This window comes from Pelmatolapia mariae, linkage group LG10_11, assembly GCF_036321145.2.
Source record: "Pelmatolapia mariae isolate MD_Pm_ZW linkage group LG10_11, Pm_UMD_F_2, whole genome shotgun sequence".
Lineage (NCBI taxonomy): Eukaryota > Metazoa > Chordata > Actinopteri > Cichliformes > Cichlidae > Pelmatolapia > Pelmatolapia mariae.
The window spans coordinates 63395796-63416445 of record NC_086236.1 but is presented as its reverse complement, the minus strand read 5'-3'; the positions used below and the strand labels follow the sequence as shown (position 1 = coordinate 63416445).

General features: G+C 39.1%; 1 protein-coding gene across 1 annotated transcript; it reads right to left on the bottom strand.

The window, feature by feature from the left end:
- Positions 1-453: 453 nt before the first annotated feature.
- rspo1 (R-spondin 1) lies at positions 454-18812 on the bottom strand. Its single transcript, XM_063486090.1, has 6 exons — positions 18460-18812; positions 12605-13067; positions 10452-10646; positions 7942-8085; positions 7092-7316; positions 454-3144 (listed from the first exon to the last, which is right to left on the bottom strand). The coding sequence occupies exons 2-6, from the start codon at positions 12699-12701 to the stop codon at positions 2975-2977; spliced, it is 831 nt and encodes a 276-aa protein (XP_063342160.1). The 5' UTR covers positions 12702-13067; positions 18460-18812; the 3' UTR covers positions 454-2974.
- Between the last annotated feature and the right edge of the window lie 1838 nt (positions 18813-20650).

Below are 20650 nucleotides of genomic sequence, written 5' to 3'. Positions count from 1 at the left end.
AAAAAAAACAAAAAAAACCCACCCATGATGCAGATTACAAGTAGGAACATTTGTTTATGTGGCCATAATTACATTAAAAAGATCAAAGTTAAACCACAAAATCAGTAAAATTGTGAGGCAAGTTGATATTTTGTTTATCCTGTTCCTTCTGAATAAGGTTGACTAAGCTTGAGATTTGTACAAAAGTAGTACTTTAACTAAGTTAGACTGACTGTGTTTCTTTCTGGAAGTGAAAAAAAGACTAAAAGTAAGGAAATAAGACCACCTTGTAAAAAGGAATGAATTCATTCAAGTATACGCATAGTACTTGTTTTTACTGTAAACCCCACAGCAGCAATTATTTGTCATTTATTGACAAAATAATAAAACAGCCAATCTAAAATCAAACAGACCAGGTGCAACATGAGCGTAGGAGTGATGCTCATTAGCTTCATCTGAACTTTATTTAGGCTTTCACAGAATAAGCTATACATGATAGTACTAATACTTTTAAATTTGTTGATAAACACAGCTTGACATATTCAGTATCACAACTCATAGTATGAATGAATAATAGAGCGTGTAACTTTCCCCGAAACTAATACCTTGTTTAACAAACAGACCCATGGAAAACACTCTATCCGCAACGTCATAAAGCCAGTTTTTACAGTATACGTTTATAAAATGCTATTATCGTTCTGAAATATGAGCAGTAGGGAACATTATATTTGTGCAAAATCTTCAGACCCTGTTGCAAACATACTGATTAGTGATGATTTGATGGCTTATATAGTAATAATTGGCTTGTATTTACTGCGTATTCAATATATCACTGTGCATTTACATTTATTTTTTTTTTGCTGTTTTCCACATCCTTTTCCTTCAATCTGTTAGATCCGTATTACCATATACTATATGTGCAAACATCAACAAACCTACAAACAACTAAGTTCTGTCATCAAACCACTTGAATTCGTGCAGGAATGCATATAAACAAACACCCAGACTTCAGGTACAAACAAACAGATGCACACGCATACACACACTTGCACACACATGTAATCGTTTGCCATGCAAATACTCATTTCTGTGCAGAGATATTTTCAGATACAAACATTTTTTTTTTCAAAACAAACATTAAGCTATCAAATGACAAAAGTTTGTGACTAAAGACCAGAGGATATAAGATGTGCGCCCAGTAATCGTCCTCTGCATTTTCTTCGGCTTGTTTTTGAACAACGACTCAATTTTTGTACACAACACAGTTGGTTTTAAATCAAACAATAAAGATGTGACTGGGGTACAGACTTTCAGCGTTAATTCAAGACATTTGACAAAAAAAAATGTATTAACTGTTTAGGAATTTAAGATGTTTTATACACAGTCCCCAATTTTCAGAGTATTGACTGACAAGCAGTTTTATGGCCAGGTGAGGCCTGTTCTCTCAATATTACACTGCAAATTAAACAGATGAATGATCTGAATTTGAATTTAAGGGCTGTGTGTTTGTCTTCAAAACTCTCAATATGAAGTCCAAATGAAAGTAAAGGAGGCCATCATCAGGCTGCAAACCCCAAAAAACCTACTGGAGAGATAGTCTTAAAAAAGAATGAATGCACCAGCCAGCAAGTAGTTTTATCATTGTCAAGGTCTGCAATCAAGAGATGCCTCAAGACTAAATACACTCAAGAGTAAATACAGAGGGTTTACAACAAGGTGCAAATCACTGGTTACGCCCAAGAACCGGAAGGTCAGATTAGATCAGCCTTTGCTAGAAAACATCTAAAAGAGCCTGCCTCCTTAGCTAATTCTAAAGAGTACAGGGCTATAGTCTGCGATCAGATCCAGCCGAAAGCTGCAAAACCGATCTGGTGCTTCACAGTCCAGATGGATTAGGATCCACAGCATTACTACAGAAGAAACCCAATAGTTTTTCAAGGTAAAGAAATGGGATATTCTTCAGTAGCCAGGTTAATCATGTGATCTTGAAGTCAATAAAGAATGAATTTCAGTTAATGGAGACAAAACTGAAGGCAGAGAGACTCACAAGCAAGGACATACTGAAAGTGACTACAATCACTAAAGGACTAATGGAGAATCTAAAGGGAGGAAGCACAACATTTGGTGATTCATTGACTGCAAAGGTTAAAAAAAGCATGAAAAAGAATCTTTCATCTAAATTATGGCTGAATTTGAGCCTCTTAAAATGGGGGGACTATGTATAAAAAATGGCTGTAATTCCAAAAAGTAAATGCAATACTTTTATGAAACCTCCTGAATCAGAGCTCACACTCTGCACTTTGACCATGTATTTTTTACTTGATTTAAAATCTGCTGTAGTGGTCTACAGATGACGTGCTACAAAAATTGTGTTTGTCCAACAAATTATGAGCCTAACTGTATTGAAGACTTCTGTCCTCAGCAACCACAAGTGATTTCCAGTGCCTTTCTTTCTGTTTCCTTTCACAATAGGAAATAAAGGTACCAATACGTAATACTTTCTTTGTCTTTACATCACAGACAGTGACAGTTGAGAAAATCCATCTGCCACCTCTTACAAACATGAAAACAAATGGAGAACAGACGGTAATTAAAATCAGACTGGAACAAAATACATCATGGACCAGAGGAGATTTAGGCATCCCTTCATTCATAATCAGGCTCGAATGCTGCATTTAAAACACATGGTCTGGTCTTAGTTTAAGAGTGATATAGGGTCAGTTCATCACACAAATCAAGTCCAACCATAGTCTTCATTTTGGCTTTGCTGTCCAACATTAAGACAGCATGTCTCTTCCAGATATGGTGAGCTATTCAAAAAGCTTCAGGGAATCTTTTGTGTTTCAGCAAACCTCCAGTTCTCTCTGCATCTTCTACAATGCAGCATAGCAGCATTAATCCCTTCCTTCAACATCAATCTGTGTCTGTGGCTGACACTGCTGGGCGAGGCATTGTCTCTGGTTTTCTCTCAGCCTCGTCCAGCAGGCGTCAGTGCTTAGGTGACAGAGCTGGTTGTGATGCTGGGAGCAGTGGTCGTCCTGCTCTGGCCTTTTCTCCGCTTTCCTCCTCCTCCTCCTCCTCCTCTACTATCTTGTCCTCGCCCACGTGCATTCTCCCTTTCTCTCCTGTTTGTATCGTCTTGTCTGTCTCCTTTACTCTTCCTCTCTGAAAAAAGAAAGAATGTATAAGGAAGAAAAAGGTGGTTATACTACATATTACTGTATTTCTTATTTAAAGGCATCTGTCCCAACAAAATGTTGCACATAGAAATGCTCCTGCTTGGCTAAAAACCTCCTGAGGGGTTGTGTTATGCATCAGAACTTTTAATACAGGCTACCAGACATAAACCATAGTCAAGAAATCCCAAACAACAAAAGCTAAAATAATGTTATGTTTAGCCATGGTGACAGTATATGTATAGCAGCAATTACCGCACAACATGCAGCCAGCAAAAAATAACACATCTAAACATTTGGAGCCAGTTTGTCCACGACTGGACTGAAATAACCCAACAGCTGTTGAATCAGTCTCATGTCTTCAGTGCAGACGTTCACGGCCAGAGGAGGTAGAATGCAAATCCCTTTAGAGTCTCCCTGACTTCTGTGGCATCAGCATGACTTTTACCTTTGTTGTTTTCAGTAAAATATCTTCATAACTATCGCACCTGTTGCCTGGGAACTTGATACAGACACCTGTATTCCCATGCGGACGGGTTGTAATCACAGTGATACTCCCTTTACTTTTTTATCTGCAATGCAGTCGGGTCCCAATAAAAAACTGTGTAACACCAGCAGAAGATGGTAATCGTAATTAATATTGGATCTACTAACACCTGCATATTGATATTTTCATAGCATAGCTCCAAGCGCTGCAGTACCTAAGTACATTCTCACAAAGATGTCATCCACACGCTAAGCTCTCAGTCTGTTTAATTTCTCTTTCAGCACCACGCTCCCTTGTCCCACTTGACATACACTCAAACCTCCCCCGGTCTCCTCCCCGCTAGTACTCTTGCATTAAAATTCACAGCAGTCACACATTTTAAGAGCATAATTGCTCTCTAAATGCAAACATCCATCATTGTGTGGTTAATTTCCACACTAAACCTGTTCATAAAAGTGAAGGGCTTAGATCGGCTGGTGATTTTAAATTACAGCACACGTACTGACTGTAAGAGCGGAAGGGACAGACAAGTGACAATTTGCTGTCACATAAATCACATCTGGTTTAATGAGTTAAACATCGTCAAGGACCCAGTAATGGCCCACAATGATATGAAGAGCTGTCGGAAAGTGCAAATGGACACGAGGCTTGTGTCTAGTGTCAGGTTTCAGTTTAACTTTGTCAACTTTAACTTTGTCAACTATTGTTTAGGCAGCACTGAAAAGTATTTGATTTTGTATATACGAGGGAGCATAGTTACGCTGGAGTGTGTTTGTTATAAAGTTGTGCGTTGAGACTCTCTGCACATCCGGAAAGCTGAGAGGACACGTGCCAAGGGCTGGACAGTGTTCACTACACGGCTGACAAACTTAGAGCTTATGGCGCCACCATGTTTGTCTGCTGCTATGCAGTAGTAACTTTATGTCTGTGTTTATCTCCCTACCAGCACTTTTAAATTTGTCACCCATTCAATTATGTTCAAATTGAAAGAAAAGTAGAAAAAAAAACTCAAGCCATGATATTTCACAAACTTGAAAAAGAGCAGAACTCTACAGTGAAATTCAGTACATGGGCGTGACGTAATTTTGATGTGAATGTGAACAAACCTAACACAATAACATTTATCCACCACTGACCCATGCATGTCACAGTTACTTTAGTCTGAACTGTAAACGAGAAGGCTTAGTCCCACACAGTAGTGCACAAACAGGAATAACATGTCTTTTTTTTTAGCTACTAGTGCCAAAAGTGGTGGAAACTTCACTAAGAACTCATTTGTTTAGTTGACTTAAATTACATAAGATGAGTTTATCCAGCTTGTTCATCATTTGTCTTGAACGAATAAACATATTTCTGGACTTTTATAGAAACTATTAAAATAAACACTTAATATTGAGAAGTAACAGATTCACTTTAAATCATTGAGACACAATGAAAGAGAATGGCATTAAGTAAGGGTCTTCAATCACACACCGCAGCCTCTGAGATGATGTGCTTACTGTGTAAGGACTTAATTACTTCTATAACAAATCACTAATGGAGCCAAGAAAGGCGGACTCCATCAGTTTATGACAGCTCTGATTGCAGCTCCTCTTCATCCAAGCTAAACAATTTTGCCTGACAAATGGAATAACATATCCAGAAAATTTTGTTTTCGCGTGAGACCTTTTTGTGGAGCTTCAGGAAAAGGGTGGGGGAAAAAATCGCAGCCAAATCAACACAAAGCGTGAGATCTGCAGACCACTAAATCACTAATGTTATACAAGGTCTGCCCCCTGTGTTTTACATAGCCAGTTGCCAGCCAACTCCCACCCCAAAGATGAATCCACAGCTGCGCTCTTTTTGCAGAGTTTACCCACATAAACTAGTTCATTGGAGTCGTGGTACCATCACGCATGAATGACCTCATAGAGGGAAACTCATCCCTGTACGTTTTAGCACCAATAAGCGTCTTCAGTTTATACACGTTTACCTATTTAACAGTAGCTTACTCAATGTGAACAATCACATCCACAAAGCTTCCACAACTCATCTCCTCAGATGAAACCTAACACACCCTTTGCTTAAAATTCGACAATCTACATAGCTGTTGTTTTTATAATATTTCACTATTCAGTATTATTCTGAACCCAAGGCTGAATTTTTGTTCCAGGGTGCTGGCCCCACACAGAGCAAATCTGCCACTCATTTCTCAAACTGCGATGTAACAGCCTGTCCAGTGAAGCGGCCCCTCCTCACTGAGCAGTTACGAGCCATGCCAACCTCTCTCATTTCCCATTACCACAGATCTATGGGAAAGTGTCAGATCATGTTCTGTTTTTTAGACTCAGACCCCTGGAGAAGAAGAGAATGATACCAGAGTACGCAAGCCTCCACCATGTTTACTCACATATATCGGGCCATGTCATCTGTTACGTGTTGCAACATCTGTACTGTGGCCAATTAATATTGTTATGCAATGCTGCTGCTGTGCCCGAAATCCCCAAAGCGTGCCACCGAAAAATAAAGACCTTAAATACTGCTCATTAACAGTTCTCTAAGTCTTGTAAATAAGTTTACAGTTGAAAATTGGCATATTATGCAAAGCAGATTAATATGGGGGTATTTAAAGACAAAGAAACTTTCTAATGACATTTCATTAGCAATAACCCCTTTGCACCTAAAGAGACCAAAGCCGATGATATGAATCAGGAACAGGGTTAAACCCATCCACTTATTTTCCTGTCGTTTGCAAGCTTTATCACCCCCAGAATCGCTGCTGATACTTATTTATTTGTTTGACTAAGAAGCAAAATATTTAAATGTAAATAAGCCTTATTTCTGTTTTTGTTGCATTTTTGTATTTAGTATGCTCAGGATGCTTGACTCAACTGAACAGACCCGTCATTTAATAGCCGTAGCAGCAAATAAGCCCAAGAGCACTTAATAAGATGTTATGAAAACTGATAATGACCACTAACTGGTGAGAATGATTGTTCACCCGCTGGAGAGCAAGCTGCTATGTGGATGAAAAGACCTCAAGCAAACATGTCATGGGCATGTAAACCTCGCGCTTCAGCAGTCCTCAGAACAAATAGCTCTTTCTAGCTCTGATCCTTATCCAGCTTTGCAGTGCGTAATGTCCGCCCTTCATCTGCTTGGCTCGCAGATGAAGTTTATTGTTTACATGCAGAAAAGTCAAGAAATTCTGTGTTCTGCTGTGGACTCTGCCAAACCAAACCCAATCAACACGCTGCGGGTCACAGACACACTGGCGAGAACGCAGGCCTTTGAATGTTGAGTACTGGTTCCATCAATCATCATACTGACTAAGAAGGAATTGCATAAAATACATGCAGAATATTGCCTCTTAACATGTTATCTAAGCCCATAAACATTTTAATATTTGACATTTATTAAGGGTTTCATCTTCAATCCGTTTGTTCGGTGCGTGTGTATTTGTTTTTTACCCCTCACACACGGCGTTTTGGTCACGACACACTTCCTCCTCTCTGTCTCGGCAGCACAGGTCTGCGAGGGTACAAAAGCAGGGGAGGTATCCGGACTGTGAACCTGCGGAAGGGGCACACGAACCCGGGACTGCGTGCCTTTCCTAAATCCGCATGTTTTGTTTTTCTTCATACAGGAACCCCATTGGCTCCACTCACCCAGTTCACACTCTGAGGCACGTTGACCTGGAACGAAAAAAATAAATAAATAAGTACATAAAAATGTGGAAACCACTAAGGTACTGAGTGAATGGTTCACAGCTCACATTTGCTTCACAGCCTCTCGGTCTGCTTTTTACAACTCAGCAGTTTTAACTGAGGATAATGAGTTTAAGTAAATCTGAAAACAATTTTTGCTTGTTTGATCTCTGATGAGAGAAGGACAGACTGATGAAGCTGCAGGAACCTGAAAATGTAGCAAACTGTACAGCATAAAGTGCATGTAACAAAGTCTCGTTTTTAGGGGCCCATTCAGTATATTCACTGTGGATGAGCAAGGCTAATTTAAAAGAACATTATGTGATGCCAAAAAGGCAGCTTAAGACTCCAGGTCTCTGGAAAACTGTGCCAAGATGCCTGGAGAGCTTTGAGTTTCCTTTGTGTTTTCTAACTTATGACAGAATTATTTTCACAAGAAATAAAACAACAGAAAGGGACAGCCCAAGAGTTTGCTTTTTTTGTAAGAGTTTGCTTCGCTTTTCCAGACCCGAACATAGATGACTGATAAAATTAAGTGATAAGTAAAGTTTATAGAGTCCAGCAAATCGCTGTGAGTTGGTAAGCAGTAAATATAAGGAAAAAGACCACTCACCGACACACTCCATGGTCTCATTGACGGTGCGTTGGCCTGGAGGGCAGCTGACATAACATCTCCCACTGTGTGAATACAAGCCCTCCTTACATTTTGTGCAAAAATTGCGATTGAAACACGCTTCACAATTGTCTATTTTACATTCTGCAAAACACAGGGAGACAAAAAAAAAGGAGTAAGTATTCTGTCAGTTTAAAGTCACGTTGAGACTGGAGACTGTGTTATTACTTTGCCTTCAAATTTTTGGTATTGGTCTGAAACCTTTCTGAGGTTAACGTAGAAATAATAATATGGAATATTCATTGTTCTCATTCATGGTTGTGGAGACTGAGGACAAGGGGAACTTAAATTTTATTTCCTCTGAGAGATTTATTAGTGATGGGGTCTTTTAAGGGGGAGTAATCCCTCTAAAAACACATGCACCACAGTCCTTGTTTTTTTGGAAACGGGGTGTGAATGAGTACAGCCAGAAGTCTATCCCTTCACTAACTTTTGGAAAAGTGGGTTTCTCCACACCTTAGTCTCATTAAATCTCTGACTCAAACAACCAACTTCTTGAAATTTGGATAATGAGAACCATAAAAGGATAAAAACCAGACATCGTAAAGGACTCCCAAAAGCTCAAGCTCCATCATGAAAGGCATTTCCTTATTCATTATATCTGAGAAAAGCAGTGGAGGCAGGTGAAAATATCTCAGTATAAGAAATATATTTATAGCTATAGTTGATGTAATAGCATATGTTAAGAATGTCTACTCTGCAGCTCTGGTCTGATACCAAGATCCAAAACGATAAAACGTCGAATCCCTCAGTGGGATTCTTCCGTCTCCCGATTACTATTTTCAAACTCTTGACAGCTAAATTTGACCGTACTGACATTTGTAGCCTTATAATGTAAGACATGTGTTCGTAACAAGACATTGTGGAATGATATGTATAAAGTTAGATGATTGGATAATGACCCAGGTTAGTCACTGAGGGCCTCAGAAAAGAATTCAGCAGCCTTCTGCAGCAAACTGGGACGGTGAATGAATGCCGCATTGAGAAAAACAGTTATAAATGAGATTCCATTTGTTGCAATCTGCTAAAAACACACAACTGTGTCATTAGCACTGATAAAACAAACTTTACATGCAAAACAAATACAGTGCAACCTATCTTCTTGTTCTGATCTGGAATAGAATAATACATACCCCTTTGACATATGTTCTCGATATAGCTATAAAAATTACAGCTTTTTAAATCTCGGCATCTGAAATAACCAGTCGTGAAAAAGTTACATCTTTATAACCAGAATTATGAGCTTTATCTGCTTTTGGTTTATGAAATCATTATTTAGCACTTGTTGACAGATACTAAGTGTTGTAAAAACGGGCAGTCAAGAACACTAAACTCAAAGCAATCACTGTCACTAAAGCAATGAATATCATTAAATGTGGTAATGATCAAACGACAAAGCAGCCCTCATTATATTTACCTTAAACAATCTTTCAAATGTTGCTGAGCAAAGAATAATCACAAGTGATTTAGTGTACACTCACATTCAAAGAAACCCTTTAACGCAGTTACTTAGTAAACAGGCAGACCGTACTGTGCGTGATACATTAAGGTTCCATCAGAATAACAAGTGTGTAAAAGGGAAACCGAGACTATCACGACTGTGGCCTGGCATGAACTCTGCACATGAAGGCTAAATAAAAAACACAGACATCCTCTTAAAAAACAGACAAACAACAATGCATTACAAATGTTTTGGTTGGGATTTTTTTCCAGTCTTGTTTTCTGCCCACACGTAAGAGGAAACAGACAACAGACGGAGTTGCTGAAACTGCCTCTTAAAAGTAAGTAATGTCAGTTTGTTAAGTACTGTGAATGTGACCGTGCTTTTGTCCATATTCCAAATGAGCCAAACCTGTCTGTAACCATAATAAGGACCATTTCAATTAAAACTACTGACATTCATTTTGATTAGGAAATAATTTGCTTTAGTTCATATTTTTCTTGCCCTTTTCCCATGAAAACAAGAAGCAACAGATGATTTAATCACCAAGTGGCTACTTCTATTATTACTCTCGCCTTTTTTTGTAGCGTGCACTCTGTAATGAGGCGCTATATGGTATTCGCTCACAAACAGGATCGCATAAGACAACACCAAAATCACATAAACTGCAAAAATATGCAGAAATAGAGGGTGTCTATTATAGCAATAATAGTTTGACTTTGTTAGATTCACAAAGGGATTTAGAAAAAAGGTAAAACAATCAAATAAGATACACAAGACAAAACTTAAACAGGTGAAGATGAACCGAGGATAAACACTTCCGCAGGCTTGTTCTGAAACCAGATGTGTGGAGTATCACAGAGTAAAGAGTTAGCTGGATCTTTTTACATTTTTGCAAGATTCCATATGTGTATCTACAAAGTTAAAGCGCCTGCTGGCATCCTGTTGATATATCACTAACACTTGCATCATTCTGTGGTCAAGAGTGTACAACACAATTAGAACTCACGGGTGCATCGATTGTTGCCTTCGGGGTTCCTCATGCCAAAGTATCCCATGGGGCAGGAGGCAAGGCACACGCCTATCTGACGGATGTCATTGCGCTCCAGGAAGATGAAGAGCTTGGGCTTGCATTTAATGCAGCCGTTATACTCAGAACATCGGTCACAGCCTTTGGGGCAAGACGGGGGCCCCTCAGTGCTGACTGTGGAAACATAAGGTAAACAATGAGAAAGAAAAGGCCACACTGAGGTAGGTAACAGCATGGTCCACCGACGGAAAAAAAATAACATAAATTGTTTCCAGCCACATATGAATTTTAATAAGGAAATAAAAAAGGTCCAATAGTCAACAACCTGCCTAGTAGAAAAACATCAGGAACTGCAATATTTTTTTGGCGTCCTCGCCAGTCATAAACATGCAAACATTTAATATTCCAACAAACAAGGGTTAAAGCTTAATCTAAGGGGGGTTTGGCCAGACATGAATGGTTACTCAGTGTTTACTTCCAACTGCTTGTCGGAGATGCTTAACAGATTTTAACTTGGAGAAAGCCAGGTAACTGCGGCTGACAGTCAAGACCAAGAGCCTCTCAGATTCAGCCAACTGTCACTGGGCTCGGGCAGAAATGCTACGGTGACCGACATGTCCGAAATATAGTTATGTGTGTTGAACGAGTGAGGAATTTTAGCATTGCAATGCATTTACATTTCCTTTAATCTAATCCCAGACTTAGACATGAGTCCAGTTGCCTCACTCTCCAAAAAGGCACAACCTGCAATCTAAATCAATTTTGGGTAAATTGTGTAAAAGTGCACATCATTTTTGAAGAACCATTCTAAGACAAAAACAAGTCGCCTGAGTTGATTTACTGTCGTTTACTTTCAGCTAAAAATACACACAATCTTACACAGCCTGACCTCCCGCCTCCCTGACATAACTCGTCCGATAAAAGTATTAAAAGTGTTTTTCTATGAACAGATTAGTCTATCACTATCCAGTTACCACCAAGTCTTATTGTTACCACTGGTAACTATAAAAGTAGCTTGGGTGTCATCTTTAGCTACAGTAAATGATATAAGTTCAAGAACTGTTTTTTGGTAAACAGTGTAGAGAGCTTGTGCTCTCTGTATGTTAAAATTGATCAGTCTGCTTTGATTAGTCAAGTCTGATCTTTGCACGATACTAAATCCTTTCAAAGAAGAAAAACAAACAGCCCAAAGGCAGCAGAACAAGTTGCTCTGTCCTTTGTTTATTATAATTTTCTTGTTGTGGGGGATGGATGAACAAAACCGAACATCATTAAATCAAATAACTAAAGAAGAAGTGCAAATAGCAAACATTTATTTAGTATCTAGAGGGAAAAAGACTGTCGCAGTCTGCATGGCACTCGTGTATATGGCGAGTGACCTCAATCCTTCTGTCTAAATTAGATGAACTGCAACGACGTCACTGTCTATATATACATCAGCAGACTTAACACAAACTGACACAAACAATAGCTATTCCTTCCCAGTATGTGTGATTTTAATAATGCCACATCTGTTATTGTGGATAATCTTGGTATTATATGAATTCTGGTTCAGGGAGGTTGGGGTTAGCTTGGCATTGGCTGAAAGCTCCTTGTGTGTAAGGGAAGAATTATTTCAAAGCTGACAGTAATACCAGATCTGAGGCTCTGAAGCCAGAGATATACTGCGAGCCGACCTGAACACTGTCTTTGTGGTTGCGTGAGGTTAGAAAAATGCTTACAACAATATCGGCAGCATGGTCCAATTGAAAGCTAGAACTGTCAGGTACTCATTCCATTATGTGCCCACGGAGCCAGACACGAAGAGAGCGATGGCTTTGAGAGGGAATCCATCAAAAACCCCTTTATAAACAACCCTAATACCAAGAAAAGCTTTACATAAACTGAGAGAGGCATAATCTTAAAAAGAGGAAGAAACACGAGCCATTCTGGGGAAACACTGAACCGAACATAACCCGCCTAGAAAAAACAAATAGGAATGATGAGAAAATAAACAAAACGTTATCTTTACTTTGCTTGTTAAATGTTTATAAGGCGTCCACCACAGTGACTCAGACCACAGAAACGAGAAGCAGCAGTGCTGCTACAAAAGAAAAAGGAAATCAAAACAAACTGACAAAGTGAGAACTCACCACGTCTATGCCGTCTTGCCTTGGAGAGCTTCAGAACATCACTGTGACCCATGGAGCTGAGAAAGACCATTGCCAGCGCCACCAGTCCCAGCTGCATAGTCTCTGTTGCCTTCCAGGCTATGCAGGGTCCCCCCCCTGCGACGAGATGGATCAGGTGGCGGGGCCACCTTCCTATGCGGGACAGGTGGATGCTTATCTTACTGGGATAGATGATCCCTCCTTTCTCTTGTAGTACTGCACTCCTTCTCTGTGTGTCTGTCCCTCCTCCCCAGTCTCTCTGTATCGTTCACTCTAGTGGCTGACGCATCTAGAAGTCTGTGTAGTGGTGTGTGATGCTGCAGTTGCTTGTCCAAATGTCCCCGCGGCACAACAAGCCATCACGCTGGTGTTGGTTGCACTGGCAAGGCAGTAAAAAGGGCACAGCTGTTGATGAGGGAGGCAGGGTCACGGGGTTGTGCAGAGACTGAAGAAGAGCAGAGTGATGGAGTTCAACAGGGTCATCACAGGAAGCTTGGGCTGAGCTTTCGATCTGTAACAGCGGATCTGCTGTTTAAGGCGGGTTTACTGTCAGTTACTGAACGACTATATGGTTGCAGAGTGACAAAAGAAGACTGGCTGATTATGACTACGGTTGAATAAACATTTGCTGGTATTAGAGCGTGCTGAAAAAAAGAAGACAGAAACATGTTGAGGAACTGGACTGTTTCTAGATACAGATAGATACTAGTTGTTGAAGAAATGGTAAATCAATATTTTAACACTTTAACTCAAAACCCTTTTCATGTCTCTAAGATGAATATAAAGCTAAAGCCAGTGGCCTGGGGGTTTAATTGGCTCGATCAAAAGGTGAAAAGGTCACTCGTACAATGTCATGTCACTTAATCACTATAAATCTGTGGTTTTAAAAATGAGAAGCTGCAGTCTTTTGCATCCAACTAGCTATCCTACCTCCCGCTTAACTTAACCTCTTAGGTTTTGCAAGTTGCCTATCTTAAGGGTTATAAAAGAACACTAGGAGTTTAAGTGCCTAGCCAGGAAATTGCCCCTACCCCACTTAACCGCTCATAAAACTGCAAATAACACTAAGTTAATATTCAATTTTTGCCTTTTTATCCACCCTTTATGCCAAGCTAAGACAGCCAGTTGGTGACTCTAACTACATCTTCATTGTTCACATAGCAGAATAGCTTCAATCTAACTCACAGCAGGAAAGCCAATATTTAAGTTTCATATTTTCCAAAATCTCACTTGCTTTATTATGTTTCCCAGCAATAAGAGAAAAGCTTGCTATCACTGCATTTATATGCACAAACCAGCAACATTAAACAACAAAGATGTTTTAGTTGGCCCAAACAGCATTCACTGCAGTGTGATGCATACTTTTTCTCTTTAACATTAGTGGTTTCTGTAATTTGAGGAACTAAAGTCATAACTGGATAAATCAAATGATCAGTCGTACAAAAAGGAAACCAAATCCCACAAAACAAACATAGCCCTGGATAACAAATTGAACATGTTTATCCTTTGGAAATACAGTGAAGTAAGTTTCTTCTGAGAAACGCACCACACAGTCAGACTGAAGGCCTTTGTCATATTTGGTGCTGAGATCTTTTTTTCGATAGTGTCATGCGCTGCCTGTATTTACAGCTCTTGTGTGAAGAGGACACACAGAACATGTTAGCATCGGAACAATGGGAGGTCCTCCCTCGCAGCTCAATAAAGAAAAATAGGACCATATTTGGGTGTTGAGTCGTTTGTGGCTCTGAATCACACAAAGGACAACGCCATTTGGTGTGTTTAAACATTCCAGGAGGCAACATTGCACTCGTTGCTAAAATACAAATCAAAAGGGATGAAATAATTTCGTCCCTTTCGATAATTTCACAAGATTTATTTTAGGTGGCCGGAGACGAAAACATTTTGATCATGCACATCGAACTTACAGCTATAGTGTTACAGTTTCTAAATGTCATATCATTTTTTTTGTAGTTTGTTTCATTTCAAACTAATGAACACAAGCAACTGAAAATGTAGTACTGTTGTTATTTACACAACTATACGAAAGAAAGGAGAGTCACTAAGAACAAACTGAAACTACTTCATTTACTGCTTAGTTTAATAGAGTTGCTGTTAGTTATCTCGCAAAATTTGTCATTTCTAATAATTAGTATTGAAAGGAGGAAACTGCTTTAGTAGACATTAAAATTTGATAGTATTATTTCAGGATAGGGCTGGGCCAGTGGGTCTTCTGGGCACATGCCCAGGGCACCATGTACAGTTGGAGGCCCATCCAAGAGAGAAATGACAAAAAAATTACCAGGAATGTTTTCTCTTAACGCTTACTCTCATAAAGACAACTTTTAATGGCCTCCCCTGTACCTTTAATGACGAGTTTTGACCCCTCAGTATATATCAATAAAGGTGTGGCTCGGTGACTATTACGATAGTTTCCGGGGGGTTTCTCAAGTACAGCTGCACAAGGCAAAAATAACTGAACAATGAACGTTCCGTCATTTGTCATTCCGTCAACGGCATAAGAAGGCCTGAAATATGACAAAAACCCTTCAGTTTAGAAAAGAGCTTCAAGGGTTTATCATTTAAGCAAATGATATAATTGGTAGATGTCCGTAGATTTTATCTGCGTCTTTCTCCCATATCCTTTAAGGCTAGTAGACTCTCCCAAACTCAGCTAGCTAGTGGATACAGCACTTCCAAACTAAATGAAATGGACATCAAAGCAAAAAAAAATGGATGTCTTAATTTTTATAAAAAATTCAATTTTTGTTCTGACAATTCAACATGAAAACACTGCAGTTAACTTTAAAGTTGTTGAGACATTCAGTAAGATGTCCTGCAAGTTGGAAATTAGTTGTAGCAGTGTAGCTCATAATAAAACTTTGGTTGAAGGGGGCAGGCTGCCATCACCCGTGGAGGCCTTGCTGCACCTAACAACCAAATATCCAAATAACCAGGAAACAGTTCTATTTTGGGGGGTTTTAACATGGAAACCAAAAAGTTTATTCCCTTTCTAAATGAACACATCCCGAAAGTGCTTTTCCAGAGAAAAGCTTAGACTAATTCATTATTTTTTTCAATACTCATCCAGGAGCAGCGCTGTGGCGAGAGTCACTGAAACGAGGGGGAGATAACAGACAGACAGGAAAACAGACAGACAGACAGGGAGAGAGAGAATGAGAGAGAAAGAAGATAGCAGCAGGTTTGTGTGCGAAAACGTACATTAAATACAATATTATTGTTTTAAAAAACACAAAAAAGCTCTGACTGCTTCATTTTCCGTTTAACTCAAGGTACTTCAAAGAAATTTATTTTGATGGTTACTTAAAGTACAGTAAGTACAGTACTCTCAATTGTAAACTATTAAGTGTACATGTATGTCCACATTCCTGCATGATAAACCTCATTACTGAAGAAAGAAAAAAACACAAAACTGGTCATCAAAACAAGCTGGTTAGGGTCCACCAAACATTTGTGCCACGGAATCTGCAACTTGTTGATCTGGGCACGAGACATGGGTTTCCTAAATGGGGAAAATGTTGAAAGTCTCCCTAAGTTTATTTAATTTTTCATTCTTAATGACTCACTATCTCACTGACACCTCTCAGCTAAAGCATTATTTCCAGGAAAGAGACAAAATTGTGGCCTGCAGCCAGTCTTCCACAACACCTGTTTGTTGGTTTAGAGAGTGGTGACTGGAGGACATGCTAAGACTGGATCAGCCTTTCCAACTCAAGACATGTGCCAGAGACTCTTTCACCCAGCACTCCCACAACTGTCAAAAGCCTACCTCATCCCACTCCATATGTGCTCTCACATGCTGCAGAGATAAGAGGAAGCACTGGGTTACAGAGCACATCAATCAGAAAAAGGTCTTTGCTGCCCCTTTTAACATGCCACATCACAATCAGTCATTTCACTAGGAAAGTCTGGCACTTCAGCTTTAATAGTTCTCTGAAGCTGCTTTCTCGTCCATTTAACAGTCTGTCTTTACCCAACAATAGCCACAATCAAATGAGCACAATGGAACTAAGCCCAGCTCATCAAATAGTCAGGAGATTAAATTGCCTCCTTTTTTAAGTCCTAAGTTTGATCTATCAATTATTCAAATACTGAAAGGAAGCTCTCACACTGGGAATTTATTGAACTCGAGAAGGTGCCACAACTCTGAGCTCAGAGTTGCAAGTGCCTGTAACTCAACCTCAGAGCTGAACAATGATCATCTGTAGGTAAAATGTGTGCCAGAATTCCTCGATTACACAGAGACTTGCTGAAAGGGTTATAGAACAACGGCGACAGCGGAATATGCAGTGTCTTCAATTGTAAGTCTAAAACACAAAAGGCGATAAAGTAAAGAGGCAGCGATTAGAGATTTTATTTAAGTCAGCTTTTTCCCTTCATGAAAATAGGAAAAAAAATGTTAGAGGCAAATTTTACCATTTACTACTAATTTACAGTAATATGAAAACCTTCAATTTCAAAATTACATAATTTTAACATAGCATCTGCCACACAGACAATAAAAAAAGCAATTAGTGGTGAATTCTGGACTATTTATTTACTTACGCCCCCAAAATGTGGTCGCTCATGAATGCAGGAAACAGTGCAACGGCAATTTGTGGGCGAGTTCAAGCAGTCATACTTCGTATTCGTTCTAAATTAATTTTGATATTTGTAAAATCCCTGACATGTATAGCCAAGACCTGAGCTTTGAGCTAACCAATTCACATTATCAAATTTGCAACACAAAGGGGAAAATAAGTGTTTACTGAAGCTGAGGCTCTAAAGAGAAACAAAACCAGACTCACAATCACATATACACTGATTAAGTTTTAGTTTGAATGTATGAATAATAAGTAACCTGTACTCATTCTATGCATATAGTATGGCGTAACACCTGGCTGCACCAGCAGCACCCACAGAAGCCTCAGCTATTTTGGTAATCACTTCCTCTGCTCTGTGGCTTAAGGAGTAAAGGGAGTGAGAAGTCAAATATGCAGCAGTTGTAACACACTCAACTCTTAGAGCAGAGCACTCAAAAGTATCTCTGGCATCTTCCCACAATGTAAGCACAAGCAAACTGCCTCTTTTTTTTTTTTTAAGTTTTCATGTAGGACTCAAGACTCCACAGTTCCAGCAGTCTGAAGGTTTGATTCTGCACAGCTCATCTGGGCACAGTTCAGCTTTTCTGTTATATATTACTGTGATTAATGCTAGCTTTTATTTATTTTGCTGTCCAACACTTTGTGGCTGCATGTCTGTGAAAGCAGATATATAAATAAACTTTACACACTTACTTTCTCTCTGGGGCACCACACATTCTAGTTAAAAGCTATTTGCTGTTCTTCAGCTAGAGTGATGCTCAGCTGTCAAATCCATAAGTAGATATACAGGTTAATACATTTGTGGAATGTAAAAATAGCGTGAGAAAAAAAATAATAACCTTCATTATACTCCGGGGTAAATTTTAGTCTTTATATAAAAGTCTCATCATCTCAGTCCATACTGATGTGCCAAGATAGGCGGCATTCCCTCTATTCCATGTGCCACTGAGATAAGATGTATTATATTTAAACTATAATACATATACACTGGCATTCACAATAGTTTGAAATAAAAAACTCTTAAGTTCTACAACTTCGAAACGTTTGTAAAATTAAATGTTGGCATATAAATGAACCTATACAACACTAATGTGTGATATATACATGTGTGTATACCCACACACATGTGTGTGTGTGTGTGTGTGTGTGTGTGTGTGTGTGTGTGTGTGTGTGTGTGTGTGTGTGTAATCCTACGACATCGGCAAGTACAAAACGTTGAAAAACAAACAGACTCACCTGCACATCGGAGCCCACGAAAATACTGTTTATGAACGCTCGGGTCTCCGTTTCCTTTTTTATAAGCGAAAATCTGTTAGTGGTTTGGTCACAAAAAACTCCTCCTCCATGAGACCCCCATGCAACTTTTCTGTCATCATTTAAAAAGACATGATTTTTATGATCCGTTAAATGCGATGCAACTGCCTTTAAGGCGGATTTACGCACACGGCAGAAAATGTGCAGAGGATTAAAATTCCATCCCTCCGACAAAAAGGATTTACATAAAAAAGTATACAGTAACACTGTATATATACATATATACTATATTCCGATTAAGTTAGCCACTCTGACTTTTCTAGTGCGCGTGTGTGCACTGGAGCTCCTGCGAGATGCGCGTTTTAAGTCCACTTTGAAGCTCGAACTGCATCCAAGTCAGGCAAGTACTTGCAAAGCCGCGATATTTGCATCCAAACCCCAGCACTGCCAGCGGGCATTACAGGCCCCACCCCTTACAATTTTACTGAGATACAAAACCTGCGATAGTGTTGTGTAGGTTAAATGTAGCTGTTTAATGCAAGTTTCCATTTGTTTCTGTATTCGATGTTACTGATAAAGCCTTTTATTTATAACCTTTTATCTGAAATGTAAAATAAGTTCTGTGTCTTTGATATTTATGGTTAAACATAAAATATAAGACAAAGAATATAAAGCATTTTGCTCAAGTTGCTGAATAAGGATGCTTTCAGATGATCTTCAGTACCTCCCACTTAGTTCCATGAAATGTGCCTTTTAGATGAGACTCAGATAACTGATTTCTGTCAGCTGAATGGAGGAATAAAGTTGTTTTTGATAAGAAAATTATATGTGTGTGTGTGTGTGTGTGTGTGTGTGTGTGTGTGTGTAGAGAGAGAGATACACACATATATGTTACTATCAACACAAAATCCCTAAACCCATCTACAAATAATAAGTATTAGATATGAGCAGTCCTCGTTTTCTTGTTATCCAACAGGGGGCCATAAACAACAATTCTTGGAGATCAGAGACCAGAATTCCTTGTTTTGAGACTGGAGCGTTTATCAACACTTACTATGTGAACAACTACTGGATAAACATCAGCCGCATTCAGTTACACTCATCTTGCTGAAGGATTTATCATGAGAATTAAGTTACAGTCCAGAGAGTTTGTTTTTTTCAAAGTCACCAAGAAATAAACAGAGCTAAAAACCCAAACAATATGCGATCACGTCATCATGATGATGGCCAGTGATGTAGACAAAGATATAACATCTGAAACGGATGATACTGTAGGTTAGATTTAAAGCAGTTGGTCATATTATTCTGCCAGCTGGTGTTTCGATAGATAGATAGATAGATAGATAGATAGATAGATAGATAGATAGATAGATAGATAGATAGATAGATAGATAGATAGATAATGTAAGCAAATCCAAAGAATAAAATGCATCTTATCATATAAACTGTCTAATGCTAGGTACTATTTTACAACAAGAAGATTAGTGACAAGCAGCACTTCTGAATTGGACAGTCAGACTTTATTCTTAAAGTTCTGTAGTGACTTTGACAGGCTGTAAAGTCATGAGGACATCCACTGACTGCCAAGTGATATCCCAAAGGAGCACTAAAACAGAGCCAGACAGTCATTATTGTATCAGTTCTAAGATGCTTATGCATGCAAATATTACAAAGTCAACTTTATTAAGGTCATAATTTCTGTCGTAGTCGAAAAGCCAAGGGTAGTTTTGGGCAATGCAATACCTCCAGGGTAGACTCCAGAGCAAGCAGTTTAAAGAGAGGGAATTATTGATGACTAATGATAGGTTTATGACTCCAACACTGTGACTGTGCAGAACACTGAGAATGCTGAAAAAGATATACAAGAAAAGTGCTAGTATTGTCCCTAAAAATGTAAATCAAAGTGAGATGATGTTAAAACCATACTGCAAAATGCAGTGATTTATAGGTAGATTATTCATGATTATACAAAAAACAAACAAAACACAGCCTGTTCGAAGTTTCCGGTGATGTATTTATGTGAAGATAACCTACCCTTTATCTATTTATTGTCAGTGTTGTTTTCTTTGTTCAGGCAGTTTCAGGTCTTCAACCTCTATAAAAATAGTACCCTGATTACATTGCTGTCGCTCAGTCTTTCTCCTCTGCTTTGTGCCTCTGAGTCTAAAGTCTC